At 40.3% G+C, this 15,330-nt stretch overlaps 1 protein-coding gene across 3 annotated transcripts in view; it reads right to left on the bottom strand.

Moving 5' to 3' along the window:
• PRKAG2 (protein kinase AMP-activated non-catalytic subunit gamma 2) overlaps positions 1-15,330 on the bottom strand; it is a 226,489-nt gene that overhangs the window by 194,116 nt on the left and 17,043 nt on the right. Inside the window, exon 1 of one of the 3 annotated variants that reach the window (XM_052807189.1) lies at positions 11,188-11,239. The exons of the other annotated variants lie outside the window; for them this stretch is intronic. Coding sequence (XP_052663149.1) covers positions 11,188-11,211 — 24 coding nt within the window. The 5' untranslated portion in view covers positions 11,212-11,239. Of the gene's footprint in view, positions 1-11,187; positions 11,240-15,330 lie in introns of those variants that run through there. 3 annotated transcript variants of the gene reach the window in all.

The following is a 15,330-nucleotide window of genomic DNA, read 5'->3' as shown; positions in this document are numbered from 1 at the left end:
GCAAAGTCCGTAGTTTTCAACAAATTACATAATTAACATAGAAAATAACCCCTGAAGTGCATGAACAAATGTTATCCATTCTTGTTTGTTCCTTCAATCACATCGACTCCATTTTCCCTGTGCACTCAGAACTTTGAGATTGGTGGATAGTGCATTTGTGCATTTTAGCCAGTCTTCTGCTCCCACAGTGAATGGGCAAGGTCCTGTAGGTGCCAACCTTTTCGTCTCTCAAGTCGTCTTGTCTGCACAATTCCCTATTCTTTGGCCCCAGAAACATGGCATTATTTTGGCAGAAACTGCACCTTCCCTTCAGCAAAACCCAGAGATCACTTTTGGGAAAGAGAGCTCCATAAAAGGTACAAAGTTTAACTCACAAACAGGTCAAGCAGATTTTCTGATCAGGTCTTTTTTTTTATTCTATGTTTACACTCCAACCAGGCTAAAATCCCACCCAAGCTGTTCACCAAACACTTCAGCTACATTTCGGCGTTCTTGCAAAATACACGAGCACTCCCCAGTTTTCTAATAGTGAGAATGCAGTACAAAGACTGCCCATAAAGTCAATCACAGATTCAAGAGCAAAAAGTGTCCTGACTCATTAATGTTCCTCAGCCAACACACCCTTTGGCAACCAGCTCCATAACCCATGAGAAGATGAAGACTGGAGTTGGGAGAGGTGAACCAGTTGTCACTGTATTGTAACACCAAGTCACACCATTGTCCTTGTTTGCTTTGCTGCTTATGGATTTTTCTTCATATGCTGTCTGGATAACACTGATGAAAGCAGAAACACTGATGAAAGCCCTGTTCCACCATAGTGGGCTTGCTGTGATAATATTTATATAATAAATAGGTGCTGAGAGTACAAGGGTGAAATATGACCCTGGCACGGTATGACATTTAATAACTAAGCAAGTTTTGGAGTTTCAAGGTACAGAAACATTGGCCTGATTAGTGTCAAAGCAATAAACACTATCTTCAAAAGTGTTTTATTACGAATGCAGAAGTGAGGAAAGCAAATTTAAACCAGCTAAAAATGAAAAGCTTTCATTTCAACACAGTTCTTTATTCCTTTTGCTTTTAGCTAGAGAAACACAGGCATCACACAATGCCCAACCAGCCATGCGGCAACCTGTCCGATTTACAGCAGTGCCTGGCAATTTAAGGTTTTCCTTCAGGTGCTGACAGTCATGATGAAAAAGAAAAGCCACATGACTGATTACAGCCTGTGCTCTCTCTGGAAACACAAAATAAAAGAGGGATGGGGGAAAAAACCCCAAACCTTCCTGTTTAGGTAGAGTTCAGGAGCTAGACAAAGAAATTATACTGTTATATATGTCTATCCTTCTGTCCCAGACTGATGAAGACATTGCTTGTGATGATGACAAGAAAGGCCCAGTGTGGTGACAGGTCAGGCAGGTGGAGGATAGCAGGCTGGCAGTCATGAAAGCAGGACATTCTTCCTTTGACCCTCAACTGCTCAAATATCAGATGCAAATTTTAACTCTCTGGTTACCAACGCTGGATGCCAGAAAGTGGTAGTGAGCAGCATGGTCATCTCATTTAGAAATGGGGCCTTATTTCCACCAAACAAATTTTGATCCACTAATTTCTAATTCTGGTCATCTCTTGTTTTCCAGTTATTGTCTTAAAGTAGTCCCTGGGGACATCACCAAGCCTAATTCATTCTTTTTCTCTGAACTATATTGACCTCTATAGAAAAACACAGTACTTCAGAGAAATTAGAGAACAGGCTCCGGGTAAAGCTTTCTGTCCCCCTTTTTTTGAGAATAAAAACCAGATTTACAGTCTGAAAGTCTCTGTACTAAAATCAAAATTTCCAAATATGGGTCAAATTTGCAGTGTAAGGACTTTAATTATTCTTTTAAAACATAATCTATGCTTTCCCACAGTTATCCTATAATTCATTATGCAAGTAACCAGCCCAATTGTACAAGGGAGGCTGAGAAAAGAACAAATTTTCACCATGGCATTAGAGACTGACAACTGCTGGAGGCAGGTTACCAGACTTAACTGACAAATTATTTCACCTGCTATTGCAAACCTTGCATTCCTAAGTACTTTAGAGAGTCCTCTTCATAAACCTCTTAATATGCCACTTTAAACAATTCCCAGGCTGGAACATCCAACTCAAAGTAATATGAAGTTAACCCTCACCAAAGAAAACTCATAGCTTTAAAATGTTGTGCTCTACAGCAAATTTAGCTTGAGACAGATACTTGCAAGTTCATTCAAACCTGACTGATCTGTAAAGGCAGAGGTTTTTCTTCTAAGATGGGAAGAATTGAAAGGAAATTAAAGGTTAAAAAATGATTAAGATAAAAATCATGCAAATGAAGAAGCCACAAAGAAACAGGAACTGCCAGCTGATTATTTTTAACAAAACGCAAAACACCAAGGTATAAGGTTGAAAAAGGTAACTTATTAAACTGACAATACAGATGAATTAATATAGCCAGAAAGTTTTCCTTAACTGTTTGCAAATTAAAGTATGTGTATATAAACCTGTCTAGGTCAACAGCAATTTTACTCCTGAAATAAGATGCTGTTGTTGGGGGGTATAAAATCTTCCCAGATGTAGATTACAATTCCTAAATCCTGGAAGATTGCATCATCAAGTCAACAGGACACTGAATCAAGTCATTACTGTCACTGACATACTTTCTGACTTCTAGTAAGTCATTTCTCCTGTGTTTGTTTCTGTTGAAGCCCCTCCTCAGCTTTGACCATAAATAATATAAACTCCTCCGAGCAAAATTTTTCTTTCACTGTATGTCTACATATGGCCTAGCACCAAGAGGAACCAGGATTTTACCTTAATGCAACCAGCAACAAGGAGAGATTCATAAATCCCTCAAAGGCTATTCTTGCCACGTAGCTGGATTTCTGCAGAGGCCAAGGAATGTTATACAGTAATTTCTCCATTAATCCCAAGCACTTGTGTTTGACCTGTTGTATCCCTTCCACTGGTGATCTCCAATTCTGAACGTAACTGGCACTTAAGACTCAAATACATTAATTACAGGTAGAACATCTGATGAGGAATTTAAATGTAAAGCAAAAATCTAGCTGTCAGTCCTCCATGAGTACAGAAGTTAAAAACAATCTGCACTAGAAAGACCATCTGATGTACTATCACCTGATAACTTACAGTCCGTGTTTGACAAGGATCTAATAATGCTTATTCAAGGAGATTTGAATTGTTTTATGATCTTGAATCATGCACAAAGTGGAAGGGACTTCCAAGTCTCTAGTCCCACCTCCTGCTGAAAGCAGGGTCAACAGTGAACTCCAACCAGGTTGCACAGGGCTTTAGCCAGTCTTGTCTTGAAAACCTCCAAAGATTCATAGTCTTTCATGATCTGAAAGAAACAATCCCTTTCAAAACAACACAGGAGTTCTGGCCTCAAAATAAAGTTTTTGTGTGATACTCCTCTAATTCACTCTGACATGGAAGCATTTTACTATTGTACTGAAAGTGTTTCCATCTCACCTTCTCTCTTTTAGCCCAGCAGGCTCAAAACACATCTGCAGTCTTAAAAACCCTGGAGGTTGCACCGATGATAGAGTGAAATTCTGAGTCCATGTAAGCTGGAGATGGAATATTCTCAGATTTCAGTAGAGCCAGCCCTGGCTACAGGGCCCCAAATATGCAGAGATATGAACCTAAACTCAGAAATTCTTACTTGGAAGTATGGTTGATAATTATATTCATTTTAAGGAGACGAACTGCATTTTCAGCTGCCTATCAGTTTCTTAACCAGCAGATGAGTCTAAAAGGCATTTCTCTAGCATCCAAAACAGGACCATAAGATCAGAGGATAGTTCAGGTTGGAAGGGATCTACATAAATCTTTATCCCAACCTCAAGCTTAAAGCATGGTTAGCTAGAGGTCAGACCAGGGTTTTAAAAGAAAAATATACCCACACCATCGAAGTGACTCTACAAACACCCCATATTTCAAAAAAGGAAAAAAAATACCATATTTTTAATTCAGTATCATCTCAGTTTTTGGAAAACATAATTGGAACATTCAGTTTTGGTTACACAGGAAAACAGACAATATTGGGTGGATAGTGAATTGTTTTAGTGTTGTATAAGACATTGGTTAAAAATCCATGTGACTTCAAAGGGAGATTACACAAGATTATAGACCTAGGGTGAAATTCTGGCTCTGATTAAAATCACTGGCAAAAATCCCACTGGCTTGACCACTGCCAGGATTTCACCTCTAATCTGAAGTGCCCGTGTTTTACCATGCAAACCCACGCATGCAGACCCAGATGTATCTTACAAGTGCATCTCTCTGCAACAATAAAGCCTGGAAAACTTTTTGCAACCTCCCCCAGAGCTGTGTGTGGGTTTTGTCTCATTTTTAAGATATTCTCTCTTCCACTGTAGACTTTTCTCTCTATACAAATTAGAAAGACTGTGTATGCAAGCAAAAACAATTGAACTTTCTGGAAAAAAAGCTGTGAAACAGATTTTTCTGTTCTTTCAAGCCATGGGTTTAGGGATATCAAGGAACACAGAAACCATCCTCCCATTCCACTGCCTTCCCCACCACTGGTAAAGCTGGAGAGACCATGCTCCACCCTCAGTAATGGCAAAAGGGTGTTATCCTGATACACAGTAGTTTGCAGAGCATCCTTTAGAAAAGCACCCTGAGATGAGGGCAGTGCCTGTGAGACCCAGGTGAGCACTGAGGTGGAAATACTGTTTACATTGGAATTTTACTGCACATCCATGTTCTTTTTAATGTCCACCTACCTTTACCACAAGGATGCTACCAGGGGAACAACTCCATGGCCAAAAAAACAGCCTAAAAGCAATCACTGAAGTGTTCCTTGTGCCACAGATAATGTTTCACGTGGAGACTGGCAGTCCAAAGGCAGTCAGATTAAAAATAAATTCTGACCCTGATTCTTACAGTGTTTCTTCTTTCCCCTGGGCAAATCCCACTTGACTGTTCCAGCGTGCCCTGCACCACCAAGCTAGCAAGCACGAGGCCAACACCTCTACACATAATCAACATGGCAACAGAGAAAGACCCAGCCATCTTCCATGCTATCCAAGAGGAGATCATCTGCAGCTGTCAGTGCACAGTTAAAAACACGCATGGTACAGCCTCCTCGGATGCTGTCTGGGGATGCTTGCTCTTCCCAGCAAGTATAGAGGTTACGCATTATCATATATTCTCCCCTGCCAGGTAAACCCAAGGCATCCCACCTTATTCTGGCAAAAGGCATTGCTGGAATCCATCCCAATGCCACCAGTTGTGCTATTAACACAGCTCTGCACTTCAGCAAGAGGTTTCCCCAGTTAAAAAATGAGCATAACACTCATTTACAGCAAAAGTGTTGTGACAGTTAGCTGTGTAATGCTTGTAAAGGCCCCTGAAAATATAAATCACTCTAGTGGTGAATTATTAACCTTGACTGTTATTGCTTATGCAGAACTTTGGGTTGGGGTTTACACAGGCAAGAGAAGATGAATTATAACTTGTCCTAAAAGCAAACTAGGAGGAAGTGGAACACCCTCAATTTTGCTCTCATGAAAAAATGCAGTCACTTAGAGCAGCCTGAAGATGCTGAAATTGCCAAGCTCACTAGCCAGCGTACAAGAGTGCTCAACTGAGCACTAAGCAAACAGCCCACAAGAAAGGGATCAGTCGATTCCTGCCTCTCAGCAGCACACAGACCAGCAATACAGTTTCACAAACATATCAAATGCTCCTTCTCAGAATGGCCCAGTTAGTTACAAACCTTAACATGTACACAACTGAAAAGCATCAACTTGGGAACGAACCTCTTCCCAAGCCCACAACTGTGCATTTTGTCATAAAGTTTGCTTTTTGTAATCTGCTGCTGTCAGGAACTTAACACAGCAACAATAATTTAAATTCCGGTGTTAACAGAAAATATCAGCATCTTCAATCCAAGTTTTAAAGTTTTCAGTGTTTTAAATATAAGCAGTGTACTCTTCTGTGCCCAATGCAAACACTACATGACTGTTACACTGCTGGGCTGTGGAAGGAGCAAGAGAGGCAGCTGTGGTTGCAGGGAGATAGGTGCTTTATTAGTGCATGCTCAGAACTGATATGGAAAATCCAACACAACTTCTACATGAAATTACACCCCTTGTAATCCTGGAAATGTGTAAAACACAGCATGTGAAATAGAGACAGCACAGGTCTTGCTTTTAGAGAAGTTAAGCAACTGTCTAGTTTCTTCAAAAGGCCTGTAGGATCCACAGATCTTTTTTTCCTTCCCAAAATAATCAAATCATAGACATAAATCTATCACAGATGTCTTGCACTATGAACTCTACTCTCCAAAAGTATCAACATCCTTGCACTTGTCACAGCCTAAACAGATGAAAGAGCCAAATAACAAGAAAAATTAACCCACTGCGAGCAATCGTTACAAAGTCAATAAATTTTTACCTTGATCGTATCTCCCTAAAGAAGGAAGCACTGCACTTTAGAAGGCCTCAATACAAAGATTATGAGTTAAGCAGTTTAGGTACCTCTGCAAGTGAAACTGTGGTTCCTGTGCTGATACTGGAAAACTTTTGCCGGCTGTAGTAGCAGAGCAAGCTAATTTCATCAGATGATGGGGAGCTATTAGCTTAGACCTCTTTGGCTGAACACACTGTATGTGCTAATCAGAATTAATATGCTTGATTCAGCCACTATTTCTTTATTTGGATCTAAATGTTCACAAAATCAGCAGGGATTTTTTTTTTTTTTTTTTTTTTAAATCTTGCTGCAGATGGAAATTTCCATACTACAGTTCTGCAATGACTGTAAACAGGAGACTGGTTTCAACATCATCAGATCTTAACCCTTTATATAAAACAAGAGCGGCTGAATAATCTGTCGGGAAGGGAGATCAGGGCAATCAAACAAGGGCTCTGTGCAAAAAGGAGGAACTGAGACTGAGAGCTACATTTCTGCTCAGCTCCCCATTTTTAAACTCCAAGGAAGACAAGGAAAAAGGGGGGGTGGAGGGTGGAGAAAAAGGTCCCTAACTTTGCAGAACTTAATACTTTATTGTTAAAGTCTGCATCTGCTCCTTAGTCCAAGACTATATACTAGCTTGCACATGATGAAGTAAAGAAGTCATAAGAAAAAAGCCTATACAAATGCTACAGGATTCCTTCCAACTCCCTCACCTCCTAATTCAAGACATATATACACTTTTCAATACCGGATGACTTTATTTTTGAGCCATGGCATCCAAAATTTGACATCTTTAGTCTTTTTTCATTAACCTGAAGAGTGAACAGGGACAGAGTATGCATTCTAAAATACAGTCTTTCTCATTCACATTACCAGGCTGCTGTGTAGGAGAAGCAGCAGACGATACTGCGGGCTTCCACCATCCATGCTCCATATCCCTCTAATTAGCTGTACCGCTGAAGGTGCAGCGACTCTGCCTCCGTCATACCTTTTATAGAGCATATTTTCCGGAAATATGTGTACACAGGAAAAGGAGACAGGGTTTCTGAGTTTCCAACTCTTGTCCTATGCACAGCAGTTGATTTTTAAGCTAGTTCAGGATTTGCCTCAATCTTCAGACATCAATGGAAGGATTAAATGTTTCAAGGGTGTATTTATATAATCTGGGCCCAAGTCACCTGAGGGATATATTGTCCCTGCCACAACTCTCCATGGCAGCAGCCAGGCAGGTTTGCTTTGTTTTCCCTCCAAGGAAGGATAAAGTAAAATGACAATAAAATAACAGTTTTCAAAAACCCAATATCTAAAGATTTAACAAGTTCCACAGCAATTTGGGGTTAAATCCCAAATTCTAGGTCTTCCTTAAGGCTTAAGTATAAATCAAATGCAAAACCATCAAAACTTTGCGGCACATCTAGCAAACACAGACACATATTTCAAGTTCAGAAAGAACATTTCAAACCCTTGAAATACAACCAATCTGGTTAACAAATGTACATTCTCCAAGCAGAGATGTTCTGGTTCATGACTTCTGTACTTTGTACCAAGAAGTGATCCAGCCTTGTGCAAAGTTTGCAATCTCCGTTGGAGAGGACTTCCCCCCAAAAGTCTCATTTGAATGTTCCCAACTTTCATAAGATTTACTAGACTTGTTTACTGTCTGTTGTTTAACATGCTATTCTCGTAAAACCTTCTTGCTATGCTGTTACAGCAGTCTGAACAAAACCAAAAGCCAGATCAAAATGTTTAAGCTTCCTTCTACTTCTAGCATATTTTTGCCACCAAGGGACTATTGTTTGGTCCCTATAGTTCTACATCCACTAATTAAAGAGTGCATCCCATCTGCATTGCAATACTAACCATGCAAAACCAATCAACCATCTATCACAGTCATGAATTGAAATCTGTGAAGTATCATACCACCAATAAAACCAGATATTATCATGTCCTTTCAAAGTAAGATGAATCTTCTCCCTCATAGAGCAGTTTCCTTTTATTTTTTGCTTAAACGTAACCAGAGGGAGCTGGAAAGCCTGGCCCTTTGTGAGTACCAGTCCCCTGAATTCCTTGTCTGAGTTTGCAGCCTATGTATAGTTTTTGATTAATATTTATTTGACCATTGTGAAATTCTTTTGAGTTCTGCATATCTTACTAGGCCTGGTTTCACTAAACTGGCAGTGATGGCTGTAAGTTAAATTTTCCATTTTTATATGCATTAACATGGATACTTTTTGAGACTGTGTTTTTATTTAAAAAAAAAAGTGCTGCACACAGAAATGGCTACTTTCATACAGGTGTGAGCAGGGGCTATGGTTTACTGCTGAATTATTGCATAGATTTGAACACACTGCTCCAAGAAAAGATCTCTAATTGTTTAGCGGTTGGGCTGCTGGCAGAATTCCCTGCCTGGGGCTGCTTTTATAAATAGGCCTGAGGACAAACAAACAAGCTACTAATAACAAGTCGACTGTTCTGTTTTGAAGCAGCACTGCTTTGTGTTGCCCAGCTCACAAGAAGTTCAGATGGCAAATATAGCAAAACCCATGGCAAGAAGCAAGGGTAGATCATGCCAGGAATCAGTGGCACTTCTATTTCTCTAAAATGCTAAAATTTCAGTTCACTAAAATAAGCTTAATTTGGGGGAAATACCAAAATACACAAGCCTGTGTATGGCTGTGTTGTTTCAGATCTCCATTTCCACTATTACTAGGTAAAGCTAAGAAATGAGGTAAAATGGCTTATTAACAGACATCACCAACTCCAGAAAGCCTAGTGAATGTCTAAAGCAAGCTGGTCTTGCTTTTTCCACCAGCTCTTTTCACCATGTCCCACTCATAACTACATCAAAGATCTGGACAATACTCAGGACATCCTGTTTGACTCTTATGAAGTTCTCAGATTTGTCAGGAATACTAAGGTATCTCATCACAGCTTTTACTGAGAGCTTCTCTTTCCATGGGTAATCTATTGGGTACTTAACACAGAGCAGAGTTCAGATTTTCTGCCACCTCTATTTCAGTCTGTTCACCTAATCTCATCACACCGCAGATTTTTTTTCTTGCTTTTAATGTTTTGGGAAGGTGATTTAGGCTTCCCAGCTAAATACTCAAACCCATTTATTGATCCTTCAGTACCTTTCTTTGAGAAAGACACTCCAGCTTGGATATCTTTCTCTGGTATTTCATATACTTCTTCCTCTTTCTGGAAATAACTACAACATCAGTAGAAGACATTTTTCACCTTTGGCGTTGGAAACGTACTTGTTACCAATCAATGGAAGCCAGGGGAGTTTATATGGGAACAACCCATCCTGATGCAGTAACTTTTCCAAGCAGTGCAGCTATAATAAATTATTTTGGAGGAAAGTAAGGAAAATTAGGCCCCTTACCCTTTTGAATTTCTCTTCTGTTGCTTATGGATCTTATCTCTGTTACTTGGAGGATGACCTTCACCAGCGTCTATTGGCCCTGGCTTCCTTGATATAGACATCATATCTTTGCTGCCTGCTGCCCGTTTTCTCTGCTAAGCTTCCTCTTGGAGGGGCTTATTTTTTCTTTCCATAACTGCATTGGGTTTGCTTTGTTTTGTCTTTTGTATCCTCCTTGGAGAGCACACTTTGTTCCCGCAACCCTCCTCAAAGACTTAGCAGCTCTCTTACCTCTTTCTTTGTATCATTCAGCATTAGCAGCTTAGTCTGCGAAAACAAATCCTCTTTTTTGCTGATAAGAAGACCCACTTACGCTCTTCCTTCCCCTTTGTTTTCTCCTCTCTTTGGGGAGAAGATCTAGCTAGTTCTAACACCACTTCATGTGATGACGCAGGCAAGAACGTGAAGTCCAGTGGACCATATGCAATTGCTACCGAGGTGAGCACTTTTCTGATAATACCCAGAAATGATGGAGTCAGCACGGATTAAGGAAACAACGAAGCGCTCAGCATTTATGGTGACACACTGATGCATTTCAGGGTATGTGCTGCAGCCCCAGGGGAAGCAGCAGTAACATTGCTAGCACAGATGAAAGGACTCTAGGTGATAGTATAAAAAACACATTTTCCCAGAAGAAAATCCTCTCTGGTAGAACTACATTGGTCCTAATAGCAGCAGAGCAGAAAGAGAAGCTGGTAGGAATAATAGTCGAGAGAGCAGCAGCTGGTTTCTCTCCAGAATCACCAGCCAGAGAGACACAGTTCCCTTGGCACAGCAAATGCCACGCAGCCCTCCCAGAGAGTGCCCTCATAAATCAGCTTCACTGCCACGAGATGAATTTGTACTTGGTTGAATTTCAAATGGTCCACAGTCTGCAACATAAAATCATCACAGCTTTCAGCAAAGCATAACTTCTCAGACCTCCGCAGGATCTTGGTGGGGTGAACAGACACTGAAATGGACATCAGCATTCTCTCAAGGGGATCTAGACTGGCAGGTAAGCCAAAGGCAATGCCAGGCCAGGGGCTAGGCAGTACCTGCTCTCTGGATAAATGGACTACTACAGGGCTGCTAATCCAGCAACTTTTCTAGAAGCACTAAATCCATAGGAAAAGAAAAAAAATAATCCTTAAAAAAGCATAAGCATTACCAAATAAATTACTTAAACATTTCACTACATTATTTTACATACATGCAAACAGCTTTGTTCTTGAAATCTTGCTGCATCTCAGCAGGTATCTAACAGCACAAGAAAACCTTCAGAGCACGCACTTACACAAGAAGGGGGGAAAAACGACATTTTTTTCAGCTTTAACGAAACCAGTTGTTTCTGCCGTCCTGCTATACCACAGCTGCTCCAGCCCCACCGTCAGCTTTAGCCAATTGTTAAGTCCTCACTTTTCAGCACACAATGCAGCTGAAAGCCAATTCGTCTGGTAGCACCCTTGGAAACGAATCATTATTTGCCCAGGTCTTGTATTAACCTTTTATTTCCCTTGAATATCACCACTGAAAAAGGACAGCTCACACCCTTCAAAGAGACTAGAGAAAACAGATAGCAAAAAGAAAATTTTAAAAAAAAGGAGGTAAGACAGGAAAGCAGGGACTAAGAAACATTTATAAAATGTAGCAGAAAGAAAAAGGAAGCAAAGCTTTAAAAATTATTCCAAGCATTATCAGCCTCTCAAGCCAGCTGGGGAAGACCCTGAAGCAGAATCTGAGCAACTTCTACTTCAAATGAGCTCACCTTCTTTCAAGAACTATATACCCTGTCAATAAAACAAGTGTGAAAAGCAGGTTACCCTAAACAGAAGGAGACCAAAGTATAAGCAGGCTTAGTTCCAAAGGTCATGTTATTTTAGCCAAACCACCAAACATCTACCCCATCCGCTTGCTCTAATCACTCTACTGTAAATTTAAAGCTCTAGACAGCTACTACTGCTGCAAGGATGACAGAAGTAGCCCTAACTAAACACATTTAATACTGTCTTAACAATTTGGTCAGATAATTAGTTTGTCTTCCTGCATGAAATGGATCTATTTTCACTCACAGTTCTGCAACTATAGAGAGGTCTATAGGCTATACAACCTACAGCAAATGCTACACAAATACTTAGCAAACATAACCCCTGTTTTAGTGGGCTATAATTCAACAAACTTTGACAGATGTTCCCCTCAGATGTACATTTTTTTAAGCTAAGTTTTAGCTAAAATCAGGATAAAGAAGGCAAAGTTAGAAAAAGAAATTATTTGTCAAATTAAAAAAAAATTACAATATTGAATCAAAAAGATCTATCACTGTCACTATGACCATGAAATCTGTTAGGGTCTCGTGGGGTAACACAGGTTACCCCATGGCTCTGTCTTGTGCCATCTCTGTGAGACTCTCCCAACTCTGGCCTAGTGATAAGCCAGACAGCTGTGGGAGGGATCTCAATTTCTTAGTAAATTCTCCCAAGATTTAGTTTGTACACAGCAAACCCTCTGTTACCCCTTGTACATCCTCTTGCTGTTTCTCTTTGCCACATTGGGCCACTCAAGTGTCAGCTATCAGAGCTGAGAGTAAGGAGGAGCCTCTTGAACGCTCTCTTGCTGGCATCCTAGGCAGCATGGGGGACAACAAGGAATTTCAAGTCCCTAGTGCAAAGAGAAGTAATAATCTTTCCATGAAACAACTTACTGAAATCTAAGTAAACAACCTTAATATTTTTAAGCTAAGCCAGGCACCTTGGTGACGATACCAAGCCACGGGGCTCACTCTCTATCAGAAGCACCAGAATATCTCACAGGAAGGACTGGATAACAGCAATGAGTGGAGGAACAGAAATCAGGTTAATTTAATCAATGTAATGAATTTAGTTTAATCCCTAAATTATGTACTTATAGACTATAATTTTGTCTAAAACTTAAGCATTCAACAGCTGAATAGAGACAAACTGAAGTGTAACTGTCTCGAAAGGTTAACTAGGAGCTATCATTGTAATGCTGCTATGGATAAAGCATGTGTGATTACAGCATGCACCAGGAAGCCTCCAGAGCAGATAAAAAGCTTTAATACCATATATATATTAGCACTGTGAAAACTCATCTGGAATAATGTGTACAGTTCTGGTCATCTGCTCAGGAAAGGTTAATTCAGCTCGGAACAGGTGCACCAAATGACTATTATCTCGACAATGAGGGCAACACAGAGTCTCTCTTGTGGGACGTGACTAAAAGAGCTTGGCTTGCTTAGTTTCACAGTTCACAGCTGAGAGTGCATGGGATCCTTCTCCAAAGTTACATAAGGTGGATAAACACCAACAAGGGAGAAGAGAGATAAAGGACACTTTGTGGGTGCAATTAGAAAATGGAAACTGATTGTGAATAAGTTTAAGTTAGAAATTAGGAAGGAAAAAGAGTGAAATTCTGGAGGAAAGCTTTAATGAGAACAAGAAACATCACTACTTTTCAGACTGATGAAGTTTATTACAGAGAAGATACAAGGGGGCTACCTACAGGATTTTCCTATAGGAGCAGGAAATGGAAATAAAGGGCAGGTTGAAGAAGGCTCCTTCTTGCTTTATGCATCTTCTAGAGCAAGAAGGGAAAGGAATAATAATTATTTATAGCACTTTTTTCTAGGCTTAAGAAGTTCTGATCCTATTGTGGAGACCCAATAGCTGACAGATCTGCAGAACAGAAACAGTTCAGCTGTCTAATGAATGAAAGAGCAGGAAGGGCTGTGGACATCTGGAAAGGAGTCATTCTACATATAATGTGAACATAAAAATATAGGATGATTCAGAAAGGTTAATTCTGAACTGTTTTCCAAATCTGGAAAGAGACTGGTACACAACATGTGGCTACGTGTCAGAGAGTGACCCCTTCAGTGTTCAGAGTATGCCAATCATATTCTATTACTAAAACTGCATCAAAACATACTAAACTTGTCATAAGAAGTCCTTGCTCCCTAATGCCATGCTTCTGGTCCTTCTCAAAAACCTCACATCAACTGTGCTGTGAGGATTATATGCAAAAATACACATGGAAATACGGGCGTATGCAGGCACACCCGTATACATATACATATGCCAAACATGGGATACTACTCATAAAAACATATCACCTGCTTATACAAGAGTCTCAAATGCCTCAAGATTCGATGAAGAGCTGTATAATGACTCCAAAGGGGAATCAAGATGATCCTACCTATGTAAACTAACCAACAAGCAGAAATTATCTCCATAACCTACTGAATAGCCTGGAAAAACAAACAAGCAAGCAAACACTATTTCTGTGAATCTGAAAGAAATTTATTTTTAATAGATTTAGAGAAGCTCAGAAAGAGGAAGGAAAAGCTTTAAAAGTGAAATTACAAGTAAAACAGGACAGAGAAAGAAAAGAAAAAAAAAACTTTCTGAAAATGGATGGGAAAGGGAACATAGAAATATACAGCATTGGTATTTCAAGCATTTGACCAGCCACCACCATAGTCCCTACTTTCACCTGTCTCAGCCACCTGGAAGACTACTTTTATCACATCTAGAAAAAACAGACCCTCACTGGGAGAATGCTGAACTCATCTGTCACTGTCTTTCCAGGTTCAAACCACAGTTCCCACGGTGAGGGCGTCCTTCGCAGCATACGCTCTTCCTCAGCTCTCCCCAGGGCTTAGGGAACAGCCGGCTCTCCAGAGGCATCAGCTGCTGTAACTTTGGGAGTCTGGTGACCTGTCTTTTAAAATAGGGGGAGTAACTTCCGTTGCTCCGTCAGCAGTGCTTTTATGGAGCCAAGAGCATGCCAAAACACTGCTTGCCCTTGCATACAACTCGAGTAACAAAAGAGCAGCTGTACTCAGTTTAAGGCAAGGCTATACTTTCCCATCCCTTATTTAACACTGGCTTATTTCCAACAGCCTTAACAACAATGAATGGCAGAGAAGGGATGTTTTATGGGGAGCCATAGGCTCATGGTGCTATCTGATCCTGCCTCAGTTGGGTCAAATTGACTTCATCCACAAGTGAAGGCAGTAAATCTATTGACACTGGAGTCTGGCGGCAGACCTCATCACAGGTAAACTGCTGAGGCCAAAGGGAGCCTCATTATAGTTGATCTTATATATGAAAAGCTCCATACGGAGTCAGTGCAGAATCAGGAGTAGAGTAGGCCAAGATATCTGTGAGTAGGCCAAGATATCTGCCAGTGCTGAATTACCTAGAACAGTCTGACTTTAACCATGATGGTTTTTTTAGCTTACATATAAGACTAGGGAGTCATTGAACTCTACTTTGCAGCTTGCTATAGACTTGGGCAAGTTACTTGTTACATATTTGCTTTCCAAGCTTTAAAACAGAAATAATGATACTTCCAGGGCAACATGGGTATTATTAACTCAACCATTCCTCCTAAACATTTTGAAATTTGCAGAAGGAAAGAG

The sequence above is a fragment of the Harpia harpyja genome, chromosome 1, assembly GCF_026419915.1.
Source record: "Harpia harpyja isolate bHarHar1 chromosome 1, bHarHar1 primary haplotype, whole genome shotgun sequence".
Taxonomy (NCBI): Eukaryota; Metazoa; Chordata; class Aves; order Accipitriformes; family Accipitridae; genus Harpia; species Harpia harpyja.
This window is presented reverse-complemented; position numbering and strand designations above follow the sequence as displayed.